This window comes from Bos taurus, chromosome 9 (assembly GCF_002263795.3).
Source record: "Bos taurus isolate L1 Dominette 01449 registration number 42190680 breed Hereford chromosome 9, ARS-UCD2.0, whole genome shotgun sequence".
Lineage (NCBI taxonomy): Eukaryota > Metazoa > Chordata > Mammalia > Artiodactyla > Bovidae > Bos > Bos taurus.
This window is the reverse complement of record NC_037336.1, coordinates 76,686,097-76,703,071: the sequence shown is the minus strand read 5'-3', so window position 1 is coordinate 76,703,071 and position 16,975 is coordinate 76,686,097. Positions and strand designations below refer to the sequence as shown.

General features: G+C 36.7%; 1 protein-coding gene across 8 annotated transcripts in view; it reads left to right on the top strand.

Moving 5' to 3' along the window:
• The window catches only part of REPS1 (RALBP1 associated Eps domain containing 1), an 89,988-nt gene that overhangs the window by 26,277 nt on the left and 46,736 nt on the right, over positions 1-16,975 (top strand). For all 8 annotated transcript variants that reach the window (NM_001193011.2, NM_001354364.1, XM_059889786.1 and 5 more), the window contains exon 2: positions 15,417-15,540. In NM_001193011.2, coding sequence (NP_001179940.1) covers positions 15,417-15,540 — 124 coding nt within the window. The remainder of the gene's footprint in view (positions 1-15,416; positions 15,541-16,975) is intronic.

Genomic DNA, 16,975 nt, shown 5'->3' with positions numbered 1-16,975 from the left:
ATTTTCTCTAAGGACATAACTGTTGAGGAAAGACTTGGAGAACTCATCCTTAACTGAGATGAAAAAGTGGTTGAAATGTGAAATGAAAGTTACGAATGAGGGTATGAGTGAAAGGAAGAAAAGAATCAAGAGAATGCCTGTTTATTTACCTAAATGTTAGGATAAAATCATAGCAGGAGAAAGCAAGAAGCTGTGTGGTCTTGAACTATAGGCTTGTAATCTAAAATCATTTGAGATGTATAAATAAAGCAAAAAGTGTTAAAGGTTTTAGGTAAGAAAGTAATATAGTAAAAGTGAGATTAGGTATTTGCCCCAGTAAGACAACTAAGTATCTTGAAAGGGTTAGTAAGATTGCATTTCACTTTAGACCTAAGAGAAGGAAATGGCAACCCACTCCAGTACTCTTGCCTGGAGAATCCCATGGACTGAGGAGCTTGGTGGGCTACAGTCCATGGGGTCGCAAAGAGTCGGACACTACTGAGCGACTCTACTACTACTACTACTACTTGGTAGGGAATTGGCGGTTGAGTTGTCACAGAGTGACAGCTAGAGTCATTTAGAAATGCATAAATGCTTCATGAGTCTAGTGACGGGTGGGTTTCCCATATTGTTGGACTATGCTAAGTATTTAAATTGTTCTTGTACCAAAGGAAAATACTAGAGAGTGATGTGTCTACCTTTCTTGTAAACAAGCGAAACATACTCTGTTGACAGAAGTATTTGAAAGATATTGTCAAAGAAAAAAAAAAAAAGTGAAAGATATTGTCATGTTGGAATGATTGGGCTTTGACTTGTGCCCCTATCTTCTTTGCCATTGACTTTTTTTTTCTTAACCTTTCTACTTGCCACAGTGTACTGCAGCAAAGATGATATGCAAACATGCATGGATCATGTGTAATTCAAACTGCATTGAACAAAGCAAGCATGTTTATTATTAGAAAATGTTTAATTTTTAAAGAAAAGGTAAAAATGATCTAGTAAGAAAAATTTAATTCAAATGAAGACTAACAGAATGAATTCGATGTTCGGAGGATGTGAGCACCATGGGAGAGCAGTTCCGTTCAGCACTGTCTGCTGCTGCTGCTACTGCTGCTAAGTCGCTTCAGTCGTGTCCGACTCTGTGCGACCCCATAGACGACAGCCCACCAGTCTCCCCCGTCCCTGGGATTCTCCAGGCAAGAGCACTGGAGTGGGGTGCCATTGCCTTCTCTCAGCACTGTCTACTCTGGCAAAATACAGTGCCGTATCTTTCAGTGGGTTCCAGTTGTGACTAAGTCATGGTCTCTGCCCTCAAGGAGTTTAATGGAGGGAGGAAGTGTCAATAGTGTTAACCTAATTACACAGATAAGTCATTCAAATGGTATAATAGAAGCTGGAATGCCAGTACAAAGAAAGCACTAGTTTTCTTGTTTATGGTGTAGAAAGGATAGAAAATATTATAGGAAGGAGGTTCTTACTATGGGTTGTGAAGGAAGGGTATAATTTTAACAGGCAGACATAGGTTAGAGAGTGATCTGGTGAGAGAGAGAAGCAAAAGTATGAAGATAGGTGAGCCCAGTGTAGGCTGACCAAAGTAGGAATGGGAGGACAGTTGGGGACTACTTTACAGAGAATCTTATGAGCTAGACTTAAATGAGTTTGTTCTTTACATATAATATTCACTATTTGGAGCTGTACTTTAAGATTTTTAATCCTGTAGTCTGTGTAGAAGTGGAAAGACACTGCAGCAAAATTGATTCAAAAATATTTCATTCATTCATTCATGTATCCATCCAAAAAACATATATTGGTACTGTGCCTCAGGAGTTGGTCTGAGTGCTAGAAATAGAAGAGATCTTCCTTGTTTGTTGGAGACTGACTTGTTTGGAAGATGTTGGCAATAAATAAGTGAACAGTAGGGTATTCGTGGTAAACCCTGAAATTGCACTTTGAGACCTGAGTGACCCAGGAAGTAGCCAAGCAAAGATCTGAGGGGCAGACAAACTGGAGATGCGGCAAGTGCAAAGTCCTTGAAGCGGGAGCAGTCTTGACTTACTGAAGGAAAGGAGGAAGGGTGTTTTAGAATTCTTGTATGTTATACTGTGGGTTGTGTAAGGACTGGACCTGACACACACAGGTCAGGGAAGGATGAGATCATTCATTTCCCTTGGTTACTCTTCACTTGTCTCAGTCGTTTGAGTCTCTTGCTAGATAATGAAATATTATATTAAGCCATTGTATTCATTAATAACCTGAGAATAATTTAGAGGGGCTTCAGAATCTCACTGTAGTATTTCTAGAGCTAAAACACTCAAGGACCATTAGTAGGATTATAATATGTAATAACATCTGTATATATGATTATCTTTCATGAAACTCCTTCTCACCTTTTTCCACCTTGCTTGCTAGAGGATCTGAAGGAACATTACTGCAGTTTTTGCCATTTATTTTATGCCATTTTTCTAGTAGTAACTGTAGTATACTCTCTGAGACATTGTGTGTAGTAGGTAGTCCAGGTGTTCTAGTTGATCTGCATATTTTAAAAAAATTATCTGAATCCACATTAGCATTTAAAAGTGAGAACAGTATCATAGAATATTCTAGTCTTCTAGCTTTAGAAAAATCTGAAGATTGCATCATTTGACAGATGTTCTTCTATAGCAACAGTTAGCTAGAGCTGAATAGCAGCTGCTCCTGTCACACCTGCTCATCTTAGCTCGCTGCTGCTGCTGCTGCTGCTAAGTTGCTTCAGTCGTGTCCAACTCTGTGCGACCCCATAGACGGCAGCCTACGAGGCTTCTCTGTCCCTGGATTCTCCAGGCAAGAATACTGGAGTGGGTTGCCATTTCCTTCTCCAGTGCATGAAAGTGAAAAGTGAAAGTGAAGTCACTCAGTTGTGCCCGACTCTTAGCGACCCCATGGACTGGAGCCTTCCAGGCTCCTCCTTCCATGGGATTTTCCAGGCAAGAGTACTGGAGTGGGGTGCCATTGCCTTCTCCGTCTTAGCTCACTACATCCCCGCATTTGGCCAGCTTCACTAATTTATGGTATACTTGCTTGCACCTGTAGACATGTTTTCAGTGGCTGCTCTAGGGCAGGGAGTGTATAGCATTGACATCAGAGCAATCACTACCATATAGAGAGTGTGCTCTCTAATAGCATTTCTCAAAGTTTGGTCTTAGAGCCCTGGTCTGTGAGGTTAAAATATGTTTTCATAATAATAGTGTTATTCCTCCCTGCTGCCCCCCCTTTTTTTTCTTTTGCTGTGCTGATGTTTTCATTCATAATGCAGAAGAAGTTGTCAATATAACTGACTCATTGGAAAAGACCCTGATGTTGGGAAAGATTGAGGGCAAGAGGAGAAGGGGGCAACAGAGGATGAGATGATTGGATCGCATCACTGACTCAGTGGCATGAGTTTGAGCAAGCTCCGGGAGATAGTGAAGTACAGGGAAGCGTGGTATGCTGCAGTTCATGGGGTCGCAGTTGGGCATGACTTAGCAACTGTAATAGTATTGTATTCTTTACTGACATACAGGCAAAACATCAGTTTCACTTTAAAATGTTCTGTATGTAGAAAAAATTAATTTAAAAAATCTTCATCCTTTAGTATATATCTTTTTAGTATCTTATGTGATGCAGTGGAAAGTATGCATAAACCACATTTGCTGGATACTGAAAAGTGATGACTGTCTTGAGAAGTACTTATTTTACTGTTTGAATTGTGGCCTATCCTGACTTTTTTTTTCTTTTTTGTTTTTATGGAGCATCGTTTTTCTTGAAGAAACAGCTTACTTGCGTTTTGGGCAAAGATTTTCTTGAAAATGAAGAAAGTATGAGTGTCACTTAAGGGAAACAGCTGTTACTATTTGTTACTAATGATATAAAATTCAAACTTTCTGCAGAAATTAGGATATTGGAATTTACCTGCAATCATGTGTTTGACTGCTTCGCAGTGTTTAATGACATTTCTTATGAGACCAATGGTGATATTAACAAATGTAATTTTTTAATATTTTGTAAACGTGTCAACATTTGGAAGATCTGCATGACTCGATGAACCAATAGGTTACATATGGGGCAATACGGGATGCAATAGACCAGATACATCAGTGGACTTTTAACGTAAGAGTATGCAGAAAACTTTATGAGTGTGGCTTTGGATTCTGTATTGCAGCTAACCTTTAAGCAACTACCACTTGTAGAGTTTTGGTGTAGTATCAAAAAATACCAGGTTTATCCGAAAAGACTATGTAAATTGTCCTCTGTTTTCCAACACATATCTATGTGAAGTTGGAATGTTACTGCTTTCAACAAAGCAACATATTGCAGTAAATCAGATATAGAAACAGACATTAATGTTGTTGTAAGCTTGACATTAAGGAAATTTGTATATATATTTATAAAACATTGTACTCTTCTAATTTTTTTTAATTTGGGGAAAAAGTTATTTTCATAAAATTTTAAGTTACATGATGGAAGATTATTATTCTTGTATTATTCTTGTGTTTACATAAATTATTCTTGTGTTTACAGAAATTCATAAGTATGAGTTTTATTATTCTTGTGTTTACAGAAATTCTTAGGTATGTATTTTTTAATTTTCCGATTTAAGTTCTAACATGGTAAATATCAATAAATACAACCCACAAAAACAAAAGCTTTGAGTAAGTCCTCCATAACTTTTTAAAGCATGTATAAGGGATCCTTATACCAGAAGAGTTTGAAAATCACTGCTCTGGGTGGAGTCTTATAGCATTGATTCCCAAAGTGTGTTATTAATAGAGTATCTGATTATGGACCACTAGTTTGAAAACATTTTAATAGATCCTAAACCAAAAGGAGGTTTGTTCCTAGGCTGTAGGATTTTTTTAGTGCCTCTTATGGGCTTAAAATGCATTGTGAAGTCTCCAAGGAGACTGTAATACATCAATTTATTCAGCTGCAGAGCCTTTAACTTGACTGGTGTTCTTTGGAATACATTTGGAACTGCTGCCCCATAAACATGCCATTGTTAAGAGTTCTGTTTAACTATGCCTCAGAGGCACCTGGGAACGGAAACCCTTTGGGCTCAGACTAATCTGGATTTGAATCCTGACTGCCACTTACTTGCCTCAGTTTCCTTTCCTGTGAACTGGGGATAATGGTGGCCAACATTAGAGGATTGTTCTGAGTATTAAGTGGGACAGCAAGTAAACAGTCTTCCTGATAACAAGTACTCAGTATAATTATTCCCTATTTTCCACTAATTTGTAGTAAACCTGAGTCTCCATTACAAGCATTCCCATGTCAGTAAAGCTAATGAGTCACAGAGAGGTGTGGAGACAAGTCTAGCAAGTTAATGGAACAATAAAAGTTAGACTGACTTGGTAGCAGGTGTGTGTATAGGTAGACCAAACTGTCTGGGCTTTTAAGCCAACAAAAACAGCTTGTCCGCTGACCCAGCCCAATTTAAACTAAAGAGTGTTTATAAAAATGAAAGCAATAGAATCACCTTCTTAATTTTAACTTGATGACTTTAAAGGGAGGATCTTCTTTCTATTGTATTTTATTATATTAAACATTCATAAGATTTCATTTTGGAGAGAATTTTAACAATATTCTCAGTGATTATGTATTGATTCTCAGTATTATGTATAGTTTCAATATATTTCTTATTCCATTTTTTTTTGCATTTTTCTATTTATAATTCAGCTCATGTATTCAAGCCGAACTTCTCAAATAACTTCCATATATCTCTGTTGTTAGCATTCCCTGTACCCAATGTTATGAGCATAGGATTAAAAAGCCTTCCTAATGCATTTAAACTACTCTTTCACTGTCACTGTGTACTAGGCATTCTGGACTTTTAGGACTTACTGGGGGCACTTGCTCTGAGGTAGCCAGCATTATTCCAGGAAAAGGACAGTGGACAGCAAGTCTTGGTAGAAGATTAAAAGCATGACTTTGAATTATAGCTCCTGCCCACTTTTGAGTCAGCTGGCCTTAGCCAGTCTGATTCTTTTTCTTCTTCAGTAAAATGGGAATAATACTAATTCTACTCCATTATTTTCCGAATTAGATGGGAACACCTTGAGTAGTTAGCACTGTGCTTAGCATTGTTTGTGCTCAATAATGTTAGCCCCACCACCACCTCCATACTTTGTATATCGGAAGTAAAAAATGATGTTTGTGTCCTTTTTGCTCATTGGAGAGCTCTTCGAGTTACTGTTAAAGAACTGTTTATTCTTGTTTTCTACAGTATTAAAAGGTTGGTTCCATTTCTAAACAATGGCATTCAAAGTAGAAAGGCAGCAACTGGAACGACTACTGATGGAGCAGAAACGATAGCTTGGCAAAAAGGCAAAAGTCATAGATCACTAAAAAGAACAGAACAAAACAAACACTGTAGTGTGTTGTCCTATTAGGTGAAGGAAAAAAACTCTGCTTTTCTCAAGGGTCCTGAATACATGCATATGTTATCTTCTATGAGTGTTATAATTTTGTGCTTTACATTTAGAGCTGTGATCCATTTTGAGTTAATTTTTGTAGAGGGTCTAGGTGTACTTTTTTTTGGCATATATCCTGCTTTCTGTTCTCTTAGCTTCCTGGTTCAGCGGTTCCATTTTTGGCATTAATTTGGGGGAAACTTATTATTGTTTCAAATATTTCTTCTGTTTTATTCTCTTTATTCACCTTATTACACATATGTCATATCTTTTGTTGTCCTGCAGTTTTCAAATATTCTGTTTTTTCCTGTTTGCTTTTCAGTTTTAGAGGTCCTGTTGAGATATCCTTAAGCTCGAATTGATGATTATTTCCTCAGCCATGTCCACTCTGCTAATAATCCCATCAGAGACAATCTTTATTTCTTCCATAGTGTTTTAAATATCCAGCTTTTTTTTTCCCTTTAGGATTTCCATCTCTCTGCTTATATTGTCTGTCTGTTCTTGCATGGTGTCTACTTTATCCATTAGAACTGTACACATATTAATCATAGTTTTAAGTTCCTGGCCTATGATTCCAACATCTCTGACGTATCTGAGTCTGATTCTAATGCTTGCTTTGTTCCTTCAAAGTGTGATTTTTTTTTTTTTTTGCTTTTTAGTATGTCTTGTAATTTTTTTTCTGGATAGCATGACATGAAGTGTTGGGTTAATGGGCTACCATAAATACTTCTTTAGTAATGTGGTGGTGAGGTGTGGGAGGAAGCAAAGCATTCTGTAGTCTTATGATTCTGTCTCAGTCTTTCAGTGAACCTGTGAACTTCATAATTGCTTCTCAGTCCCACCCATATTCCCTCCTCTCTTCTTCGGTGGGACAGGATGGATAGAATGGCATTTCCCTTCTCCCAGGCCACGTAGGCTCTGATAAATACTGGGCAGGTTGGGCTCTGGTTAAATAGTTTCTCCTGAGGACGGGCCTTGTTAAGAGCAGAATGCTTTGGTGGATTTCAGGATGGTTCCTTCCCCCTCCGCCTCCTAAAAGCACTAGGTTTTTCTCCCACATTCACTCTGAGAACCTGGTGGAGGTTTCTCCTGGAGGTAAAGCCCCTGTATGACTAGGTCCCCCTGTAGTTTTCTCTCTCAGATTTGTGTGCACTGAGCTTACAGAAGTTCATCAAGGACAGTTCAGTCTTCCCTTCCTTGGCACTGGTTTTAGAGAAGTTGATGTTGATGGGTTTCTCTTCTAGTAAGTTGTGATTCTCTGTATTTGCTCCTTCTTGGTCTCCAGTTTGGGTAGCAGCAGTTTTCTCTATGATCTCTGTTCTCCTACATATCCAAAAAGAGTTCTTGACTTTTTTGGTTTGTTCACATAGACCAACACCCAGAAGCTGGTGTCTTTTCTCTTCACCTTCTCTTATCCTTCCCTCTCTTAACTTGTTGCTCTACTTTTACACACTTGATATTGAGAACATTAATTCTTAATTTTAATGTTTTGAGTTTAGATTGACTTAAGAATCTAAAAATTCAATGTAAAAAGGTCTTTACTATATGATATAAATATTTTTACTTCTGTTCCAGGCATTGTACTGTGATTACATTCCTTTACTTTCTCAACTGCCTTTCTGTTTTTTTCTTGCACTGTTGCTTTCATATCCATTCTTTATTTTTTCTGAAATGTTCCTCTTAGAGCATTCTGTCAATTTACTCTGTCTGAACTGGTTACAGCTTAGGCCAGTTGCATAGCCATTCTCCGTTGCAATGTTATTTCTCTGTTTTCTTGGTGTGTATCTACTTTTTTTGTGTATGCCCTCTCTCCAGATTTTGCTAAATAACGCCATTTTCCCAAGAAAGAGTTTGTAGGAGATAAACTTATTAAAATTTCTTCATCTATGAAAGTATCTGTTTTTGTTATCATCTTGATACTGGATACAGAATTCTAGGTTGAAAATGCTTTTTCTTAGAACTTTGAGAATATTGCTCTATTGCTTTCTGGTTTTCAGTATTACCAGTGAGAAGTCTGATGCTAGTCCAGTTAATATTTTTTTCTGAAGCAGTCTTCCTTATCTCTCTGCCCTATGCCTGTTTTGGCTGCTCTTACGATTTCTGAAGTTACACAGTAATCATGTGTATAGGAATTCTTGAACTCATTATGTTGAGCACTCAGTAGACTCTTGCAATCTGAAAACCTCTGTCCTTTAGCTTTGGGGTAAATCTCTTGTTCTTTCATTATCACTTTTCTCCTTCCTCTGCATTGTTTGTAGATATCATTTTAATAAAAATTTGGCCCATCTAGATTAATCTTCTTTGTTTCTTTTCTCTCATATTTTCTAATTCGCCTCTCCCTTTCCTGCTTCTGGAGAAAAAAATATTTTTTTTAATCTTCTCAAATTTTTACTAAACTTTGTATACAATTGACCATTGAACAACATGGGTTTGACCTCTGCAAGTCTAGTAATGTGCAGATTTTTTTCCAACAAGTGTACAGTTGGTTCTTGGTATGTGTGGGTTCTGCATCATCAGGGGTGCAGAGGGCCAGCTATAGGACTGGACGCATCCTTGCATTTTGGTCTCCCTGACAGGTCCTAGAACCAGTCCCCTGTGGACACCAAGGCACCAGCTATATTTCAGTACCTCTTAATCTCTGATTTTTCCTTTTTCATAGTATCATTGCTGGCCTGTTCTTGTTTTGGGGGTGAGGCAGTATTATCTTAAATCTCCCAGAAGATACACTCTGGAATATTTTTAAGTGACCTTTCTTCCTTGAATTATGTCTTTCAGAGTTTTATTTTCCCTGTTTGTAACTTTGGCAGTTCTCTTCCATTTTGTAGGCTTTCTTCAGTTGGTTGGTGATCTTAGAGGCAGTAGAAAAACTGAGCACTGTATAATGGGAAATAACACTTCAGAAGGCTGCCTCACTTTAGGACAAGTGGGTCAGATGTTCTTTTTAATTGGGTTGCTAAATGCTAGAAACAGAAGCTTTTCTCTAGGGCCACAACTCCTGTCTATGTCAGCAGTCCTAGTACTTCCTTGATATTTGCTTTTGTTAGTTTTTCTTGCCTTTGTTTTTACTTGGAGGGTAAAGTCTAGTTGGTAATATTCTATGAGCAACTGTAGGGATAGGGAACTTCATCTCTTCCAGTCTCACTCTGTCATAACTAGCATTTCTAGATGAGTCCCTGCATTTTGCAGGCCAAAATGATTCTTATCTCCATGGATATTCTTGGCACCGACTTCTTCTATCCTACTTCATTAGGTATGGCACCTGCTTTTCTTAAATTTATTCATTTATTTTTGGCTGTGTTGGGTCTTCGTTGCCGTGCAGGCTTTGCTCTAGTTGCGGCTAGCGGGGTGCTACTCTGGTGTGTGTGCTTCTCACGGCAGTGGCTTCTCTTGTTGTAGAGCTCGGGGTCTAGAATGTGGGCTTCAGAAGCTGCAGCACGTGAGCTCAGTAGTTGCTTTTTCCGGGCTCTAGAGCACAGGTTCAGTGGTTGTGGCACGTGGGCTCAGTTGCTCTGTGGCATGTGGGACCTTCCTGGACCAGAGATTGAACTTGTGTCTCCTGCACTGGCAGGCAGATACTTTGCCACTGAGCCACCAGGGAAGCCCCATCTGCTTTCTAATTGCTATATTTTCCTTAAATTTCCTCTCAGTTCTTTGTTCCCCTTTTCCTCTTGTTTATTTTTATGAAATCCCTTACTTAAAAAAGATACCTGAAAGGAAAGGAGATAAATTTCTGTGTTTGGTGTATTGTCTTAAGCCACAAGTTCAAAATACTTGTGAAGGCATGAGGGCACCCTGTATTTTAGAATTTAAAGACTATTCTTCAGAAATTATAATAAAACCCAATTTGGTGCTTATAGGCGTTAGCTCTCAGCTCTCAGGAAAGTGTGGTTTTCAAGAATGATTTAGTCTTTGACATCCCTGACTAAATTAAGTACATTATGATCAGGATAGTAAGTAAAAAGTGATAATAATGATATTCCTGGACCAGACCTTGTTGTAAGTGCCATATGAGACAGTATATTCTTTTCCCCAGTTTACATATGAGGAAACTGAGGCACATTAAAATTATATAACTTCCTCAAATACTGTATGAATGATACAGAATGATTGCCTAACTGCAGTAATCTCTGTAGGTATTAAAGCAAACTACAATCTACTTTATCTTTTCCTGGGAAAAAACCCCAGGCAGCCAGGATTCTGTGCCCTTCAGTAAGATGTTACAGTTACTCAGAGTTATAGTACTTGACTGTGTTACATTTTAAAGCATATTCTATCTCTACAGATTTGTTCTACGGTTGTACAAGTGTACAAAGATAGATATATGCACATGAATGTTTATGGCATTATTTGTAATATAAAGCTGGAAAAACATAAATGTTCATCAGTAAGGGGCTGGTTAATTTGCAATAGGAATATCCATGCAATGGAATGCTGTGTTAAAAAAAAAAAATGAAAGAGAACTATTTATGCTGATATAAAAAGATCTTTGAATAGTATTATGTAGAAAAAAATCATATATAGTATGACCCTACATGGGTAAAAAGTGTGTGTGAAGTATGTGTGCTCATATGTTTGTATATGTGTAGAGAAAATTGGAAGAACATAAAAAAATTGTTACTTTTGATGAGGCTTATAAGAACTTTTAATTCTGTATTCTAAGTATATCTCACTTCTTTTACCATGAGCATATACATTTTGTAATGTTAATAAAATAAAGGTTCATCATTTTCAGTAGCTGTCAGTAGTGTACCAGCAATCACTCGCTGGCCCTGGGTTTCCTAAATGAGTTAGAATCTAAAGGGAAGGGTGTGGGACTCTGTATCTTAGGGACTTTAAGTGGTTTTCATTATCAGATAGCTGTGTGAGCTTTTGCACAAATATGCATGATTTCGAATAAGGGAAAATTACCATAAAGAGGCAATTAAAAAAGTGAGACTCCTTTGAATAATGTTGAACTAATAATAACTTTCTAAATCTGGAGGTGATAAATGATTTTCTTGGAAATTATCAAATATTTTAGAGATAGAAAACCTAGTTTATTCCCAATAACATGGAAGAAAATGAGTTGTATATCAGAGATGCCCACCCTGTGTCATTGGTGAACTGTCTTCTAAATCTTTAAGGATTATGGAATTCCTAATCTATTTAAAGTATTTTAGAGCAGGAAAAAAGCTTGCTAGTTGTGCTTACGAAGCCAACTAATATCAATTCCATACCTTTCAGATATAATATTTTTTTAACAGTCATTTTAAGATTGTGGTTAAAATTTTATATAAATATTATTTGAAAATGTAATGCACCATGACTAAATGAAATTCATTTTAGGGATCAAAGGGTGGTTTGATGTTAGGAACTCTATTAATAGAACTATTAATATTAATAAGGCCAAAGCGAAAAATTAACCATCTTTTCATTTTCTGCTCCAAAATGGACATAATAAAACTAACATCTCTGTGGTTTTTTAAAATATAAGGCCCCAAACAAAACTATTAGAATAGTAGAACTAGCTAAATAGTTTCTTAACAAAGGTATTGCACAGTATTAGCCAACAGTGCCCTTAATGATAAAACAGTGAAGTGGTCTTGTTAAAGTTAGAAACCAGACTGTACGTGAAAATTGCTGTCCCAGTTAAAATCTCCATTTATTTTGATAAGTGATTTTAAAGATTATTTGAAAGATTAAGTAACATGAGAATAGCAAAGGAAATTCTAAACAAGAACAAAAAGCAAAGGTTGGGCTAACCTTACTCCAGGTATTTAAATATTATAAAGCTAAAGTAGTTTTAAAAGAAGGTTAAGCAGCTATATCCCAATTTAAAATTGTTTTAAAAAATAAAGTAGAGATGACAAAAAAAAAGAATGTTACAGATCCAGGAATAGTTATGTAGAGCTGTGTAACACAGGAGGTCAAATATAAATACACCTAAGTATGTGAGTGGCTTTTCAAGTTGCTGGAGAAAAAGATGAAATGACAGATGATGAGAAACATTCTCATACTGACTGTGAGAGAATAAGTTTCAGTAACCTTTTGGAAAGGCAATTGGCGATAGGTTATGCATTTTAAAATAAACTGATAGTTCGGTCCAGCAGGTCTCCTTCTAGGAATTTATTCCAAATATTTCTCTAGAGACAGATTTTGTCTTAATTCACAGATTGTGATAGTAATTTAGACTTCTTGGTAATTTCAATCCTGATAGGCCTCTTTCGACTGTTTTTTCAGGTATTATTTTTGTAAATTTATGTCATAACGTGTTTCTTCCTCTCCAGTGTTCACACAGCGACACACATGCCTGACTTGGGCCACAGGATGAGTCTCGCAAGGGATGCCGGCGGGAGGAGCTGTAGAGGAATAATCGCATTTATTGCCTCTGATTCTTTTTATCTGCTCTTTTCAAAACATCTTTCTTGAGGCGGCAGCTTGGCATACAGACTTTTAAAATTTTGTTATGTCTGCTACAGTAGAAGCATGGTATTTCTCCTTGCTCTTCTACCCCATCCCACTCCCCACTTCAGCCTTACATCCTGGGAAGAACTTTGGATTTGGAATCAAAAGACCTGATTTCTAGTGTCTCTTCTACTGAACTAGCTCTGAGACTTAAGAGAAGCAAAAGTACCCTTCTAAACTTACTTTCTTTAAAGCCAAATATCTTAACCTGTTTTGTACTTCTCTTTCTACTTAAATTCCTCCTGTTTATTCCTTAACCCATTGCTAACTGGATTTTATCCTACCTCATCCCTATAACTGTTCAAGTAACAAAACATAATTGTAAAACATAGATCATATTTCGCCCCCCCCCATTTTTGGGGGTTCTGCTGCTGCTTTTTAGAAATTATTTATTATCAATTTTCTGATTAAATAATAATATATATTTTTGGAGTACATACAGCCTCATGTATATAAATATAGAAATATCCCTTAATCTCAGCACCCAGAAATATATGCTGGCATATTCACTACCATTTTTATGTATATATTATAATAGAATTGGGTTATGCTTATGTATATGCTGCTTTGTGTTCTGCTTTTTGCTTTCATAACATTAATCCTATAAGTGAATTTTAAAGGCTACGTATTTTTCTCATATGGCTATTCCATAATTACTTTTATCTATTCTTGGGAGTTTAGGTGGCTTCTCATAACACCTTGTATGTAAATCTGTGTGTGCAATGATTGTTTCCGTTAAAGCTTGCTCGCACCTTCCAAAGCCTTGTCCCACCTTTGGTTTCCCACTTTCTGCTGCTATTTTTTCCCACTTTCTCTTTCATAAGCTCCTTTTTATACCTGCCTGTTAGGTTTCCTTTTGTCACTCTGGGCTTGCTGGCAGTCTCATTTATTGGTCCCCCAGCTTCAGTCATGACCTCCTGTCTGCTTGCCAGGATGGAGCACAGCTCCTCAATGTACTCCCTTCTGAACTCTACCTCTTTGTTCTGTTACCAGGGTATCTCCCCCTGAAAATCTCACAGGCACGTGAAACAGATGTAGTAGGGATAAACAAACTACACGTGATCCCCTTTTAGGTCTTCCCTTTATCTAGCTCTTACCTGGTGTATTTTAGATGCTTTGGGTTATAAATAAAAGTATCTGAGATGTATAATGATCCCTGAGGGGGTTCCCTGTGGGCACAATAACCATAACACAATGCCTTCATATGCTGCCTGGCTGTGTGCTCTTCATTCTTAACTCTCACCCTCCTTTTCCCCGTAGTTCTCTTAATGTAAACCTGCCTCTTTATCCTCTTTGCCCTTTTAAATTTACACAGAAGTGATGCCCCTTAGTGACAGAAACAGGAACTTCCTCCCATGATGATCAGTCATAGCAAAAATGTCGTCTTTCCTAGTGCAAGTAAACAAATAGTTATTGTTATTGTGATATATTGCTGAACCATTGATAGGTACTTCTTTGCAATTCTACTAAATACTTTACTTCTGACTTAGTATCACAACATCTCAGGTACCTTAATCTTCCTTTGAATGTGTTGGGAAAAAGAAAATAGACTAAATTAGACTAAATATGCTCTCTTTGTACAAGAATTTGGATTTTTGAGAAGCTGAGATAAGGTTACTTAGTGCTTGTTTTAGGGTGACTTTGTGATGTCTGTATAATAGATATTAATACACCTTTTGGGATTATAATTTAATTTTGTAACCTAAATTCTCTTTTCCCCAATAGCTCAGCAGTAAAGATTCTGCCTTCCAGTGCAGGAAACATAGGTTTGATCCCTGGGTTGGGAAGATTCCCCTGGAGAAGGAAATGGCAACCCTCTCCAGTATTCTTGCCTGAAAAATCCCATGGACAGAGGTTCCCTGTGGGCTACAATCCAAAGAGCCCCACACAACTGAGTGGCTGAGCACAGTTTGATACTTGTAGTAGCCAGTCAAGAAATATTTGTTGAATTATTAGAACAATCCTTAAAAGGCTTCATGCTTTTTTTTTTTTTTTAAAGGCAAACAAAAATTATTGTTTTAAAGAAAAGTAGTATAACCACATTAAATATAATCTGGAGAGTAAAGAGAAATAACCCATATTCGCAATCTTACCTAGCAAACTTGCTGGTAGAATCTTTATATATCTGGTTGTTTTAAAGTTTGTATTTATGTGGTCAAAATTATGGATCATGCCCTTTCCTACTTAGTATGTCATTTTATGATTTACCTTAAATGACTGGGTAATAATCTATTAGTTGCAGAAACTTTTGACCCTATTGTATGCACAGTGTTTATGAAGAAGAATAGATGGTACATTTGTTTCTAAAAGTTCCAGTTATTTTTAATAAAATATAATTGTTTATCACATGAATTTTACTAAGTAGGAGAATGATAACCTATTGTAAGGTCAGTGCCTTTTTATTTTCAAACATTTAAAACTGAAACTTGAAGAGTTGGTCGTCAGTTGAGAGTAATATGCCATATGTCAGCTATGTATTTTGGAAAAGTTAGAGAGGTCGGATAGCTGCTTTTGTGGAGAATTATTGTCAAAATTCTTGATATTAGCATTTTTTTTCTTTTATAGATTATGGAGCTTTGTGGTGCGACAAGACTTGGTTATTTTGGAAGAAGTCAGTTCTATATTGCTTTGAAACTTGTAGCTGTTGCCCAGTCTGGCTTCCCTTTAAGAGTGGAAAGTATAAATACAGGTAACTATGGAATATATTAGTAACTGAAATGAAAATGAACTTCTAATCAAAAGTGAAATAAAGTCGGTAGAACTGTGGAGTCTTTCTGATGTTTCAGTGGCATTTGTGACCTTGAGTTAAAGTATCGTGACTTTATTCTTGCCATACTTTTTTCATTTGTTAATATTAGAAAAATATGTCTACCTTAACTCTGTTACGGCATTTATGTACATCACACATATTTTATGGTAATACAAAAACTTAAAATGACAACTTTAATTTACTAAAAATTGCTTAGAATTTAGATGAATAATTTTATCAAGGTAGCTGATGAATTGTAGTGACTATCTCATATATGCCCTCCTTATATTCTTTTCTACTAAGTATAAAACAATGTTATGCTTAGTGTTTTCCTGTTTGGAAAAGCTATGAAAGTTCCATTTGAAGTTTAGAAAGTATTGGTTAACCAAAATTTTGATTGGTAGAGACAGTGTTAAAATATTGGCAGGCTAAAACCCCAATGCAAGCATCTGCCCACCCTACAAGTGTCACCTAGGATAACGTGGTTTTCTATTATTTGAAGGCTCATTGATGCCTAAGTAGTTGAAAATTCTTAATTTCTTAAGAATTAAATCCTTAAGAATTTCTTCTTCATTCTTAAAATGCAGAGTTCTTTGGTTTTCATAGGGAATGGGGTGGGAAGAGAAAACTTGAGGTTTTCTGTAATGTTAGAATTTTTATAAAAATAGTTTTAAGTAGCACCTCTGTTTAATAGTCATCCAGAAGTTTTCAATGTGGAGCTCTCATTTCATTGTTCTAGAATTGAGAGTTTACATTCTTTTTAGGTAATTTTTATTTCCTTTATATAAATACTGCATAAACATTACTATTTTCCCTCCCTAATGCAGAGATTCTAAAGAGAAATGCAGGTAATCATGGTGCAGGAAAGTACACTTTCTTCTAAAGATGCTGCTGCTGCTGTATTGTTCTAGTCTAAAAATGTGCAGAGACATTCTCAGCCTTTTATCCTTTTCTCTATTTAAAAGTGAATGTAGAATATTTGCATTAGGAGTGTCATAGCTGGACTAAAGTGGGAGGTACAACTAACGCCTTGTAAACTGTGTCCTTGGCAGGTGGACAGTAAGATGTTTTCATTAATTTCTTCAGTGAAAATGTCTAGATTAATCTAGTTCAAACTTAGTGCATAGTCTTGTTTTGTTTAGAGCTCTAACATCTTCCTTTAGGGAACCAGTGTGAGTAGAAACAGTCTAGGCTTCAGGGTCAGATTGACCTGGCTGCAGATCCTAACAGTCGGTTACTGTCAGTGACCTTGGCATCTTAGAGTCTCACTTTTTTATCTGTAAAATGGGGATTTTTGTAAGGTTTATATGGTTATGAGATAAATGTAAAGTACAAACAAAGGCCTGGCATGCACTGAACATTTCATACAGCTTAA